The sequence below is a fragment of the Pteropus medius genome, unplaced genomic scaffold (genome assembly GCF_902729225.1).
Source record: "Pteropus medius unplaced genomic scaffold, Ma_sr-lr_union100, whole genome shotgun sequence".
NCBI classification, from domain to species: Eukaryota; Metazoa; Chordata; class Mammalia; order Chiroptera; family Pteropodidae; genus Pteropus; species Pteropus medius.
The window spans coordinates 27286959-27302293 of NW_024351730.1; the positions used below are offsets into that span (position 1 = coordinate 27286959).

The 15335-nt window shown below is 34.7% G+C and overlaps 1 protein-coding gene across 1 annotated transcript in view; it reads right to left on the reverse strand.

Annotated features, from left to right (window-relative positions):
- Positions 1–15335, reverse strand: part of ANTXR2 (ANTXR cell adhesion molecule 2) — a 137735-nt gene that overhangs the window by 70555 nt on the left and 51845 nt on the right. Inside the window, exons 11-12 of the mRNA XM_039845547.1 lie at positions 13279–13357; positions 4792–4887 (exon numbers count right to left, since the gene is read on the reverse strand). Of these exons, the coding sequence (XP_039701481.1) occupies positions 4792–4887; positions 13279–13357 (175 nt within the window). The remainder of the gene's footprint in view (positions 1–4791; positions 4888–13278; positions 13358–15335) is intronic.

The window sequence follows — 15335 nt, forward strand, 5'->3', positions numbered from 1 at the left end:
GCTAAAATTTTATTGTAAATATTCTAGAGGGAATATTTATGACTTTGATATGTTTCTTGTTCCTGATACCAAATTGGTACAGCTAAGGAGGTATGTCCACCAACACAACATTTAGCTAAAGGTTCAAGTTCTTTGCTTTTCCCTGAAAAGCAAAAATGTCAATTTCTAGCTTTCAGCAATTTAATAGTTCAATATCTAAATATGAATGGAATTGTACTGGCTTCTTTTAGCAAATAACAAATACCCTGAGAAAGCTGTCCATGGATCCCTGTTGTCAATTAGTTCTAATAACATCTAAGCCTTGGATATTTCTGAAATTTAGAAACCTGTTTCTTCCAAACATTCCTTGTCACTCTGAAACAAGCAAATTCTATTCAGTATATAAATCGCTATATATATTTACTTTACAGTTCCCCCAAACAAAACAGAATAGTAATTTTAACTTAAAAAATACATATTGATTTTAACAGCCTTAGAACCATTGCAAACATTTTAAAGAATATTTCTTTTTCTTCCATCTTACAACTTCTTGTACCCCGTGTAGTTTTTTTTTAATGAGTTTATCCAAAAACAAGTTACTAGGAATTCCTAAATCAACCACTCTAAACAGTGATTCCCAACCCTGGAGATTATCAGAATCAATTAGGGAGTACATTAATTTTTTAATGCTGCTGTAACAAATTACCACAAACTGAGTGGCTTTAAACAACAGAATTTTATTTTCTTATAGTTCTGGAGGCCAGAAGTCCAAAGTGAGTCTTACAAGGCTAAAATCAGGTGTTTACAGAGCTGCTTCCTTCTGCAGGCTGCCCTGGTTCCTTATTCTTCCAAAATCTGGTAACCATCATCATTCCCTGGCTGGTAGCTGCATCACCCAATCTCTGCCTCCAGGGTCACATTGCTTTCTCCCCTTCTGTAGTCTAATCTCCTTCAATCTCCCTTCACCTCCCTCTTATAAGAACACTTGTGATTGCATTTAGAAACAACCTAGGTCATCCTGGATAAACTCCCTATCTCAAAATCCTTAATTGAATCACGTCTGCAAAGTCTCTTTTGCTATGTAAAATAACATTAAGTTTCCAGGAATTAAGACCTGGATAATTTTAGGAATCATTACTCAGCCTACCACAAGGGCCTTTTCCAAACTGCATTAATCCCTAGGGATAGCACCCGCCCCATTCCTTGCCCTCAGAGAGAACAGCCACCTTTGGGAACTTGACAGCCACTGCTCTGAGAGCCTCTGGAAATGGATGGGGGTGAGGGGACTGAGAATCACTGCCTAAGATATAAGTAACACTGTCATCTTTGAGTTATTGTTAGATATCTGTGAAATTTTAATCTCTGAGCAATAAATGATTAAATCACCGATATTTTCATGAAATCTGAAATGATTGAATTAAGAATATGTGACAAATACAGAGGCCTCTGTTCAGGGGTTTGTTTTAGGCTGTCTACCTTGATAAGAGCTCCTAACATGTGATTCCCAAAGAGGTGGCTCAGAGATATAATCTAGCTGTGCCTGAGAATACACATTGTGGCTCTTTAGTCAGGTTTCAGTTGAAAGACTGATTTAAATTTTTGCCACTAGTACTTAAAACACGCTCAAATGAAATTTGTCCAACACCAAGCTAGAAGAAATGCATTTTACTTCCCATTAAAAAGTAATATTACTGGAAACAGTAATCAAAGTGAAACTGATACCTAATAAGTTAATGCTGCTAAGAATTATTTAACTACCCACATTCTAATCCAGCATTGCACGTATATATTCTCTAAAAGGAGCAAAATAAAATAAATACCCTGCAATTGTACTACAATACCCTCTGATACACTCAAGATCTCTTTTTTACCACAAGGTTACAGTCTCCTTTTTCCTTTCACGTTCCTCTAGCTCTCTTAGCTTCCGTATTATACTCCAACTCGCTACACTTTGTTAGAGATACTTTCTCCAGCCATACTTAAGGTGCACTACCTGTCACTGCCTTTTTGTTTCAATTGCTGAAACTCAGTTGGATATAGACTTATTCTCCGCCAGGACCAGACCTCAGAACACTAACCAAGAAGCAAGCAAAGCTTCTTTCAGGGGATTATACTGAGCAAATCTCTTCAGTGGCTTCTCATCATCCTTGGGGTCAGTTCAAACTTTCTAAAACACATAAGTGGCCCTCCTGAATAAAGTTCATGCCTAAATCCCAAACCATCTCTCACCACTCCCTGTCACTGGCACCCTAGGCTTCAGCCTACGCCTCCTTAATGCACGCCAGAACATCTCGTAATTCTGCACACACTTCATCTGAAATGTCCCTCATCAACTGCCAACAATTTATTCATTATTAAAAACTCAGTTTGGAGTCAGTGGCTCAGTCAGTTTTCTCTGAAACAGTCCCTTGACTCTGGCAAATCCCTCTTCCTTTGTGTTCTTTCTGGTCTTTACACAGATTGCTATTGGAGCACTCGTGTCCCTCCATTTACACTTTGGCCACAGATCTGTTTTTACATATTAAAAGGTTAGTTTACATATCATACTATAATCATTTTTGTACACTCCCCTCTGCCTAATTCCTAGCACAGTACGGGCACATATTAGATTGCCAAGGGATAAATAAATGTCGAATTTTGCCTCTACCTTCTCTCCTTGCTTTTAAATCTACTTTAGAAAATATTTGCTGTGACTCTTTTGTACCAAGATCAAAATACAAGCTCATACTCAGGACTAGCTGTTCTTTAATCTATATTCCTAAATGTAATATAAAGGTGTTTCTCTCTATTAAATAAATTCTAGAAATTAGCAAGCATTCCTGATGTTTCTGAGGATTAGAAGCCCTCCTGACATTCGGAAAACACACTTTAAAGGTGCCCCTCTATGCCTGGCATAAAGAAATACACTCCGTGACTCGTAATCTGCAGAGTCCTGGAGTTGGAACAAATCTGTTCTCATGACCTGATGATTGAATCCTCTCTATAAAGTCCAAAATGATGCTGAAGCCTCATTTGGGCCCATCTAGCAACCTCTCAAAAGAGTCCGTTGCATTTTTTTGTGAGTGCCTTAAAAAGAAAAACAAAAAACAAAAAAAAACATATACTTTGACATTTTTGAGCCTTCTGGTCAATACTAAATGAAATTGCAAAATAACAAGGAAGGAAATCCACCATTTCAAAGTTTAAATTAAAAAAACAAGGAGCAAAAATCACCTTAAGGCACCTTTTTTTTTTTGCCTTTTAGTTTTAGACTCAAGAATGGTAGCCACACTAAAATAGGCATATCTAAGATAATCAAGATTATAACAGGAAACCGTTTGTGCATACATTGCAATGGCAGGAAACTGATTAGTTCAGCGAGACAGGATGCTTCTTGTCTCTACTGTTGTTTAAGTTAATCCTGTGCCCCGCCATGGGCCAACTTCTCTGAGATAAAGGATTGTAAAGTTGCTTCATGAAAGCAGACTGAAGTACAATTAATAATAAATGCAGGAATAATGCAAAGCACTGCCTAGTGTCGCAAGGAAGCTGAAATCAAACAGCAAAGGCACAGGGCGGGAAGGCAGTCTAGTAATATTATGTAAAAAACTACGTGTGATCTATAGAATACTAAGTTATATATAATGCACTTATAATAAAAGGAATACTATCAAAATAAGTAGTTGGCATGCTTTGAAAGTACTTCTTCAGGATATTTTCTATGAAGCCTGAAGAATCCAAATTGGATTGCTTGAAATCTGCTGTTACTTATTACTCAACATTCTACCCTGCGGTAGGTAGAAATTGCCCCACAAAGATGTCCACACCCTCATTCCCTGGAACTATAAATAAATTACCTTACTGGGCAAAAAAGACTTTGCATATGTGATTAAGGTTAAAGACCTTGAGATGGGAGATTATCCTGGATTATTCAAGCATCCAACCTTATCACTTTGTTCCTAACATTGGAGATCCTGTCCCAGCTAGGTTCAGCATCAGAGGGAGATGTGACCACAGAAGAATGGTCAAAGAGATGCATGTTTCTAGCTTTGAAGATAAAGGCAAGAAATGTGAATGGCCTCTAGAAGCTGGAAAAGGCAAGGGAACAGATTCTCCTCTAGAGCATTAGAGAGAAATATATCCCTGCAGATAACATTTTAGCCCAGTTTAGCCAAGTGAGACCCATGCTGGATCCATGATTACATAATGGTTAGATAATAAATTTGTGTTGCTTTTAGGCACCATATGTGTTGCAATTTGTTACAGTAGCAATAGAAAACTAATATACACCCATATTCTTTCAGGGTTTTACTCAAACATGAAAAATGACTCAAACTAAAACCAACTGCCATGACTATAAGTGACTGTTTAAGAGATACTCTAACATTTGTACTTGATTTACTTCTAAAATGTTTTTCTTTTCTCTGTTTAAAGAAGGTCCTGAAATAGTAGATCTTTCAGAAAGGTAATTAAAGCACTGAAAAATAAACCTGACAGATCATCGATTTCTCCCAGTGAATCCAGTAGAAAATATCATTCAATTTACTTGAAATTCTTTTATGCTTCAGTGGAAAACTTTTTATCCTATGATCTCTCCCCTTCTTCCTCTAAACCTGATTTTAAAGTATTTTTTAGATGATAAGTGTTTAATAATAAACACTATGGGCATGCATGTTTTCTAGAATTTATTATAGTGATAAGAACGATTAAAACTCAATTTGCTAATTGAAACTTTGTCATTGTACAATGTGGCATTGATTTACATTTCAGGCCTTACTTACACCTCATTGATTAAAAAAAAAAAGAGTAGGGTTGCAAATCCTTCTTACTCACCACTTTGCAGCAAAGGGGCCAAAACCACCACATCAAACCAATGCCCAAGAGCAGCAGTAACACCAAAATGGCAATGATGGCTGCAACCCCATTAGACTGGAGTAGGAAGAAAACAAAAACAAGGTGGTCAGCAAAGCTTAGGGTCAAATTCCAATATGTATATATGTATGTATGTGTATATATATACATTTTTTTTTAAGAAAACACCAGAAAATAATACAAGAAGTATAACAATGTCAAACCAGATTTCTACTATATTTCTTTAAATTGTATAAATTTCTTTATATTCTATTTCATATATGTTACTATAAGACAAGCAATAATTAATATAAAATCTTCCAAAGTGCTAGAGACCATTTTAAATTATGCCTTGAAGGAATGCAGGAAAAAATCGCTACTTGAGGTTAAAGAATGGACGGTCCCTAAGGTCCCTATCTTTTGTCTCTGGGAAAGGGTTATTTTGGTTACAAGCATGATTACCTCTAGGCAGAATTTATGCAAAATTTTCCCAGACTTTTTGATGATGGAACACTATTTACTTTATATATTTAATGACAGGAACAGATAAATATCAAAAATCACCAAGCAGGTGATAAACCAACAACAGTGGTTCTTGTCCGCAAATGGTATATGTGCACCAATGCAAAAGTGCAATCATGCATTTATATATCAGGAGATCACTTTTGGCAGCTCAAATGCTAACCCCCCATGAGAACCACACTGGTATTCTTTCACTTCCTAATCAAAGTTCCTCCAGGCCTGAGGCCTCTGCTCTGGACTCTGCCTCCAGCTCCCTTCCTCTAGCAATCCCCTATTTATCCTACAAAGCCTAGCTGAATGAAGTCCCCGACCTAGGAAGGCTTCCCTGCACCCTCTGGCTGAGATGCTCCACCTTACTATACAATGCATAGTTCTCTATACTTTAATCTTCAGCACTTATCACAATTTATTTGTTTGTTTGTTTATGGTGAACTGTAATTATTTATTTAATTTCTCTTTTCTGCCACTATTTGCCTAATATGAGCTCCAGGAAGTCAGAGGCTAGGTCCAACCTACTCACCAACATATATTCCATGCTTGGCTATTTACTAAGAGAATGAACTCTAAAGAAATGATACTGTAAAAGCCATAACACAAAAAAGAATGTTTACTGAGTTTTCAGTGTAGAGATAAAGTTTCCAAGGGAACAAGGTATCTCTTCCTAACTCACTCAGTGGGATCCCCACTAATAATGTTTTGTTTTTAAAAGAAAGAATTCAGGAAAGAAAAATAATAAATCAATACCCTAGGTAAAAATGTGGGACTTTATAAGGCAGCTTCTCAAAGATAATATTTCCTGTCATTCAAAACAAATAAGAAGTGTAAGCCCAGATGTCAAGGCCACATTTACCCCAAGAGCTGAGAGAAAGAGAGATGGGGAGGCGGAGGCAGACAACCTACTAGTACCCTTTTAGAATTTCATTGTATTAAAAGTATTAGAAAATGGAGGCCCCAAGAAATAAAACAACTTGCTTAAAATCAGACCTCTAGACTAATCCACAAAATTAGAAAGCCAGTTGCTCCCAAATCATGAAACTGCAAAAAAAGCCATGACTGTTATATCTCTCTTAGAAAATCACTCTGCACACTAACATATTTATAAAGCTCTGAATGGTTTTGGAGCAAAGAAGTCCAACTTATATCATCACAGAACCATTTTTTTTGCTTATAACATTTTCAATATCTTGCAGAACTAGGATTCCCTAGAGTTTATTTTGGAAAATGTAAAGATTGTTCAAAGCTAAAAAAACTTTCAGATAATTAAGCTACAATGGTAGTAGCATTTAATTAGAACACTTTATAATGGAATTTGAAGTGTAACACATAATGACATGTACAAAAAGAGATAATAATCTTTATGTAAAGTTATTTGTAAATAACTAAAAAGAGAAGAGAAGGTAGTTTTCAAAAGGATTAGCAAAGTGTTAGCAAAATATACTTGATTTAGCTAATCTGAAAAATCTTGAAACACATGTCATTTCCTGTGTCATCTGTTAGTATCACAATGAAAAACAAAGAAAAAGAGATTACCAGATAGTGGCTTGGAAACTATCCCAAAACAAATCAATTTTCAAAGACATTTATTATTAGCAGACTTTTAGTTTTAATAAATCTACTAAAAAATAACTTTTGAAATAATTTTCAGAGCAGGAAAAACCATATAACATTCATTAACTTCAGAAATTTTCAAAAAAATATTAAGAATTAAGTATACATGAACAATTAAAGTATCTTTTGATTTCTAATTTTGTATCTGAATGGAAGAGAGAATAAGCATATAAGCTATTTACGTAGCTCATGCTAGGTTTCAAATTAACTGAAACAGACACCACCAAAGTATCACTTAGAATCCTTGATCACTTCATTTAATTTATCTTTTAGAAGACAAGAAAAATAACTATAAGAACTTCACACACATGGTATCATTATAGAACTCTACCATTTACTAGTAAACCATTTTAAGGTATTCAAAGATGATAGTCTGTTCTATTTACCATAATTATTTTAAAATATAAGAAATAAAAAAGACGTACTAATCTAGCAATTTCTTAATGTAGAGTTTGGTAGAGTGAAAATGGAAGCTCTATATTTGATTACTGAGGTATCCTAAACATCTAAAGGTGTGTGTGTATGTGTGTGTGTGTGTGTGTGTGTGTGTGTGTGTGAGAGAGAGAGAGAGAGAGAGAGAGAGAGAAATACAATACCCTATATAGAGAAATTTTCCAGGCAAATATTTAAATTCTCTTAAAACCAAGCAATTCAAAGCGTACATCAGGCTACTTAGGAAAATACTAAAAAGTACATCTTTTTACACAGTAGTCTAAACATTCATTAAAAATCATACAACTCTCCACAGGTTTGATTATTCTCAGCTCTAAAATCTAGGCAAATAAGAATATAACAGGAAAAGAATGTCAAAGAAATATATAGAAAACTTTGATATGTTATGAAAGAAATGTTGTCACATGTATAAATTTATGATCTCACTTTCAAATATAAGGTCTTATACAAGATACCACCAATACGTGACTGCCCATGTATGGAATGAGTACATCATTCTCTACCAGGCCTCTCCTACATGAGGATTTAGCCACAGCATTCATGGAAGTCACTCCCCATTTGACTGTGCTATACGACTTTCAAAAGGGTTCTATGAACATCTGATTTCCTTTTCAAACCCTGTGTTCAGAAATAAGGACATGCAACTAAAAGGTATGAATCTGATAAAAGTTTAGTGGTTAGTTTTTTTCTTTTTATGAATGTGTCATGAGCAGGAAGTTTGAAAAATCATACTGATAAGATATAAATTAGATGAGCTAGTCATGATAGGCAGTTAAAATTCTTGATTTTCCCTCAATAAAAGCTCTTACTAGAAACACTGACAAAACACTATGCATGTTTAGATGCTAACATACATTTAGTACGACAATGTTATCATCTCAATTGCTGCCAAAGATCTACAGTAAAATTAAAACAAAAATATGTACTTTGTAAAGACCTATAGATCTATTTGTTAACATATTTAAGCTAAGCATGATGGAAAACAGAAGAAGCAAACAATTTCATGCAACCTGACCTTGCCATAAATGTGTAAGACCCAGCCCTGGATGCCTGGTCCCAGACATTAGCTCAGTTAACTGTATACAAATTCAGACTTCCCAGTTCCTTTGTTTTGCTTTGCCAGAGCCATTATCAGAGTATAAAAGATTTCAGTCATGAAAGGGAAATACTTTCATTGTTCACATAATTTTATAAACAAATTAAGGAAATGTCAAACACATAGACTTCAGTCCTGTGAGCAGACACCATGCTGCAAACAGCAGATGTAAGAGTCAGATGAAACTAGATGTGATTACACATAGATCTGTCTCGTAGGCAAAAACTAAATATTTCTCACTTGAGATTCGCATGCTTCTCTTTGAATGCTAGGCAGTTATATAGGTACCAAACTTATCATGTTGGACTAGTCTACATGAAGCTCACAGGTTAGCTGGAGAGACAAGCCTTGAACAAATAAGTACAAATGTGAGGAGTATAGAAGGCAACTACAAAAGAAACATGTCCAAGTGGGAACTAACCTGGTCTAGGATTCTAAGAGGATCTCCTTGAGGAACTATAAGAAAGCCTGGAGAGGGAGTAGGGGCAGAATTATGGCTTCTTGCAAGAATAAGAAAAAGACAAATTCGGCTGGAGCATAGAGTTTGAGGGGACTTGGTAGCACCTGAAGAAGCTGAAGAAAAGATATGAAACACAAATTTCTGAAAAGCAGTAATTCTCTTCCTTACAGAAGGTTTAGCCATTTGTTGGACTAATGTCCATTTGCTGGATGATTCTTCAATTGGCCATTTGTTGGACCAATTCTTCCTAACTATAAATCTGAATAAGTAGCATTTTCAGATGTCTAAGAAGGCAAGGCTGTGAAAGTTAACCAAGGAGTCTAGTCAGAGACTTAATACCCAGATGTTGGTCAAGGCCATGAAGCCAAAACTCTTTTAAGGGTTAACTGGAGACATACCAGAACCCGGAGCTTGACATTAGAGTAGAAGAAATACATTGTCTACTCATCTTGGACACATTAAGTTTTTTAACTTCGTCTGCATCTAATTTCCTTTTCTTAATTAAAAGCAAGTTATAATGTATAATAAAAAATTTTACTTTGCCAAATAGAACTGAAATTCCAATAAGAGAATCATTGAAGTATAAAAAACTATGCAGAGTCATTACTGTACTTGCAAAATAACTATGGAAAAGAGGAAGCACTCAAAAATTTCAAAACTGTATGAGTGACATGTTGTAATCTATTTAGAAAATAATCACAGCAAACACATTAAAATAAAAGAGACACAGAAAAGGAAAAATAGGTCTCCATACTTTTGTTTTGATGGATTTAGTGTTAGAAAAGCAAAAAATAACCATGAAATAGGATACAATTTTATTTACTGGATTATTTTGGAATATTCCATATGAGGAATTAGCAAACTATGGCCCAAGGGCCAAATCAACTCATCTATCTCATAAGATTCCTGATAAGCTAAGAAAAATTTTTTACATTGCTACACAGCTGAAAAAAATCCAAAGAAGAATATGTTACACGAAATTCAAATTTCAGTGTGCAGAGTTATGTTGAATATAGCCATGCCCATTCGTTTACAGAATGACTATAGCTGCTTTTGTATTACATGGCACAGTTGAGTAGTTATGACAAACTGTACTGCCCCCAAAGCCTGAAATAATCACTATTTTATCTTTTACAGGAAAAAAAAAACAACAAAACAAAACAAACAATCCCTGTTTTGTAAAAATCAGTTTAGGACCTGGCTACAAATGGCAAGTTGTGGAAATGTTCAGGCTACAGGAAAGATGAACTTGAGTTTGATTCTCAATTCTAGCATTTACTCATCTGTGACACTGAGCAAGTAACTTAAACTCCAGAGCCTCAGGTTCTAAGTTTCCCACTCTCTTGGGGACAGTGAGGGCATGTTCTGCTCAGCAAGCCACGCACCTCTGCCGAGGGTTGGGTCCACCTAACAGAAGAAGTAACTTCTAGCACTTTTGCATAAATGAGCTCTAACAATTGAAGATAGCTCTCTGTTCCTCAGTTTTCTCATCTATAAAATTAAGGTAAAGCAATAGTCTTCTATTGAGTTTTGAGTATTACATAAAGTCAAAACGTGCTTAACACATGGACAGTGCTTAGCTCAGTGTCTTGCACTTAATACGTGCTCAGAAAACATGTTCTTGTTATTATTATTCCAAATGAGTCAGAACAGCAGTAACTGGTTTCAAAGGAGGAAAAAGAGATATCTTTAACCGTGTTTTTTTAAGCAGAGACATTTTGGGAGATCTTCGATAGATGAAGAGAAATGACTACTTAAGTACAAACCCTCCTCAGGCTCAAATCTTAAATCTCTTAAATCTAAACTTGTGATTCCCCATTTTCATTCATTTATTTAACAAATAATTTTGGAGCATGAACCCTGTGTAAAGATCAGGCAAAGCACAAGCCCTGCTGTCACTGTTTCAAGACAGCTGAAAAAGGCCAAGAAGTAAACAGGAAATGACAACTCAGTGACATAAGTGCCTTAACAGAACTGCTCTTGGAGTACATAAAGGGACTTCTTTACTTGTGGGATTTACACAAGGATTAATCAATTGCTAAAATAATAGTATTATTTTGTCTGGCTTTCAGATGCCTCTGAAAGCACAAAACATCATCTTACCTAATTATCATATCTGAATATGCCTGAAAGACTGGTTATTGCTTAAATACAATGTGCAGTTATTTTTCACAATATCGCTCACTCTCCTTTTCTATTTTCTTTCACTCAGTAATTTCAAAACAGAATTCCATTTTCTTCCCAAAATTGCTCTACTTGAAGACAACTCATCCTAGTTGCTCAGGTAAAAAAGGTCGGAACTATCCTTAGTGTCTTTCTCACACCCACAGGTAATCTGAGTAGGCATCTCATGCTTCCACCTTTAAAATGCATTCTTACCCATCAACTTCTCACCATCTCCACTGCCATCTCCCTAGTGGAGCCACCTTCCCTCTTCTAGATTATTGAAATAGCCGCAGAATTGGTCTCTGTGTCTCAACTTTGGATCCTACCTGCAAAGTCTAGTTTTACACAACAGCTAGAATGATCCTTTCAAAATATTGTCATACCATGTCATCTTCCAACGCTTCCTGTCTCACTCAGAAGAAAAAATCAAGTGCTTACAATGATTTACAAAACCCTGCATGATCTACCCCCCTCCTATTCATCTCAGGACTTCTACTCCCCGCAGCTACATCCACTCCAGCTTACTGGCCACGTTGCTCTGCTTTAAACTTGTCAGATATAGTTCTGACTTAGGCTTTGTTGTTGCTGCTCTTTCTGCATGAAATGCTCTTCCCTTGGGTGGTCTTAAGTGCTCACTTCCTCACCTTCCTTAAGTCTTTGCTTAAATCTCTTTTCAATGAAAATTATTTTAATCCCTTATTAAATATTACAACTTGCCCCTTCACTCTCTCTCCATCTCTGATACAACCAATGTCTCTTTTTCTGAAATCACCTTACTCTTAAACCACTTCGAGTGACATGCTTTCCTGAGAACAAGCAAGACCTAGGAAGACTTCCTTAAAGATAACAACATGTAAATTCTAGATGAGTCATTTAACCTCAGCTCTCTTGCACGCTGCAATCATGCATAGTTACAGGATACAGACAAGCTCTGTTTTCCTTTTTGCATGAAAGAGAGGTGAAAAAGATGGTTGGAGGTACGGAATAGGAAGGAGGATGGAGAAAGTATGACATTTCAGTGAGCTAAACACTGACAAACTATATACCACAAATGTTTGTAATCTCAACCACATCCTGAGGGACCAGGAAATGTACAAATTCCAAAATCCACAAAACCTACAAATTGCAACATAAATTACAGATGGATAATAAGGGATAAAAAAAACACTAGCTATTTTCAAAATAGAAATAGGTATTGATAAAGAGCTATCCACGGGATTCCATAGTGACCCAAGGGTCTAAACGGTTGTTGTTTTCTTTGCAATATGGTCTTGCAATGAGAAACACAACTATCTCTTTACAGATAATATTGAGTTGTTTTGTTTTTTGGAGAAAGGATGTTTCTCAAATTAAAGGATCAAAATATAAAATTATGAAACCATAAGATGTTAGAAAATTCTTAGGTTTGGGGTTTTGGTCTTTTAAAGGCAGGATTTTTTTTTTTTTTTTTTTGCTTTGATTGATATTTTTTTTTTACAAAAACATTTACTCATAGAAACAATGTGATCGGTCCCTTTCAGTACTTTCTTTTTTCAAGGTCAACAATATCAAAACTTTCCATAAACCTTAAAAATTATCTATAAGGAAAAAACTTATCAATAGAGTTTAATTTCAAGCTATTGAATCTTAGGTAAAATAAATCAATCAACTCAACTAAAATATAGTTTTAAACTAAGTCTCAAATGAGATATTATCAAGCTACCAAAATCAAATTCCTTACTCATATGATAAAGCACCAACATTAAAATGGACAAAATAATAAGCTCATTCCTTAATATACACTAATAATTTCAAAAACCAGATGTCTTAGATACTCTAGTGCAAACTTCATAACGGACAAATATTATTCCATTTATACATTTAATGTTTTAAGAAAAAGAAGCTTCATTTGGAAATCATTCTCCTACCTGATTTTGATTTTAAATATGACTTTTGAATTTTACAAATATTAAAATAAAATGTACACTATCTTCAAACCCTTTTTAAAGGCGGCTACAGGAAAAATCAAAACAACCTAAAATAAATTCTATACAAATTTTTCCTTATAATGGTCTCCAGTGTTATTGATTGTAACTCCTTAGTATGTACGAACACTGAGGATCTATAAATTATTTCTGGATAGAATTACTTTTTAAAAGTAACTTTATGCAAACTTTTTACTTACACATTCTGTGGCTGTGACTAGTAATGAACTTGAGATGACAGATTTTCCTCCATTAAAGCTCACTGAAACATCAAGAGTTCTGAAAGAAAATGAAGAAACAATTCAAAATAAATGAAAAGCAGGAGTATTGTGGGAGATTTTATGTTCTTACATAATTCAAAACCAGCCAGAAAGTCTACTTAAAAAGTCAAAGTTATTGATCAGTTACCTCAGCTTTTTTTTCTTAGTTCCAGTCCTTATTGGAATAGCCAAAAACAAATTCCTTAAGTGATCTAATTATTCCTAAAAGAAGCATTAATATATGTAGAAACATTAAGAAATTCCTGTTATTTTTTACAGTAGTCCCCCCCTTATCTGTAATTTCCCTATCACGGTTTTAATTATCAGTGGTCAACTGTAGATAATATCCAAAAATATTAAATCAAAATTTCAGAAATAAAAATTAATAGATTTAAAATTGTATGCTGTTTCGAGTAGCATGATGAATCTCTCACCATCCTGCTCTGCCCTGCCCTGGACTTGAATTATCCCTTTGTCCAATGTATCCATGCCGTATATGCTCCCTGCCCAATAGTCACTTAGTAACCTTCTCTGTTAGCAGTTTAACTGTCAAGGTATCTCAGTGCTTGTGATCAAGTAACCCTTATTTTCCTTAATAATGACCCAAGTTGCAAGAGTAGTGATGCTAGCAATTCAGATATCCTAAAGAGAAGTTGTAAATGCTCCCTTTAAGTGAAAGGTATGTATACACAGGAAAAAAAACCATAGTATGTATGTTTGGTACTATCCACGTTTTCAGGCACTGGGGGTCTTGGAACTGGGGGTCTTATCCCCAGTGGATAAGGGGGGACTTCGTAGTTTAAATAAATTAGGAAAAAAGAAAGAAATTCCTTAATCCAGAGAAATGTTGAGATTATTTCAGATTCACAAAAACCTAAAAAGTAGGAAAAAGTCCCAATTAGCTTATTTTTTCTATCTCTAGACATTGTTATCATCCTAATTGTTTAAGAATAAAAAAATGGAAATAATAAACTATTTTGGGATAAAGTATAGAGAAATAATAATAAAAGAGAGATAAACTGAAAGAAAAAAAAAAACGAATGCTACTTATGTGTAGGCATTTGTTGTAGATGGTCCTAGGATATTAAAATATCTTGACAAAGGTAGAAATAAGAGAGAATAATTGTTTCCATGGCTAAGAAATATCATAGTTAAAAAACAGCTCTCATTTTGAAAATATGATTTCAAATTATAAAATAATTCATAATAATTAAAATTTCATTAATTTAGAGTGTAGTAATTCATTATTTGGGATCAGTCAGCCAGGAGTTAGTAACTTTTTTTAAATAGCTCTAACAAAATATCAAAGGAAAAAATGACAAGGAGGTTTTAAAGTATTAAGGAAACAGCTCATTTCTAAAAGAGCTGACTAATAATATTACCATATAATAATCGTTTTGCCATCAAATACAAGCTATCCTTTCATTAAAGCAAAAGTAGTGCGTAATATTTTGTTAAGCTGGCTTCTGTATAACACTATGCTCCAATTCCCATAAAATATTCTAAATTTAAAAAATTAATAGCCAGAAACTTTGCCTTAATTACTCTGAATTAGTAAAATTTTGTTATAGTTAGCTTTCTTCTCTATGCCTTGAAATGAGTGCCAAATACTTTTAGTTATGGAGAGTTAGGATTAAACAGAAACAATCTCAAGCCACTGGTAAATTTTTCAATAATGATGCCAGAGAGAGAAGATGAGAAATATTAGTCTCTGCTATGTGCCAGATGCTACCTTAGGCATTTTACAAACATTATCTCACTTAATCCTTGCAATAACCCTTAAAGTAAGTAGTATTTTCACAGTTTTACAGATGGGGTACAGAAGGCCCAGAAATGTTAATTATCTTGTCCAAAGTGGTAAGATGAGGATTCTAACAAATTTCGAACTCTTTCCATTCATACTACAAACGATGAAAGTCCTTAATGTGCTTCTTTTCTCAGTGATATTCAGTTTATTTGTATAGGAATAGAGCTGCCAGGAAAGATACTACTAGCAA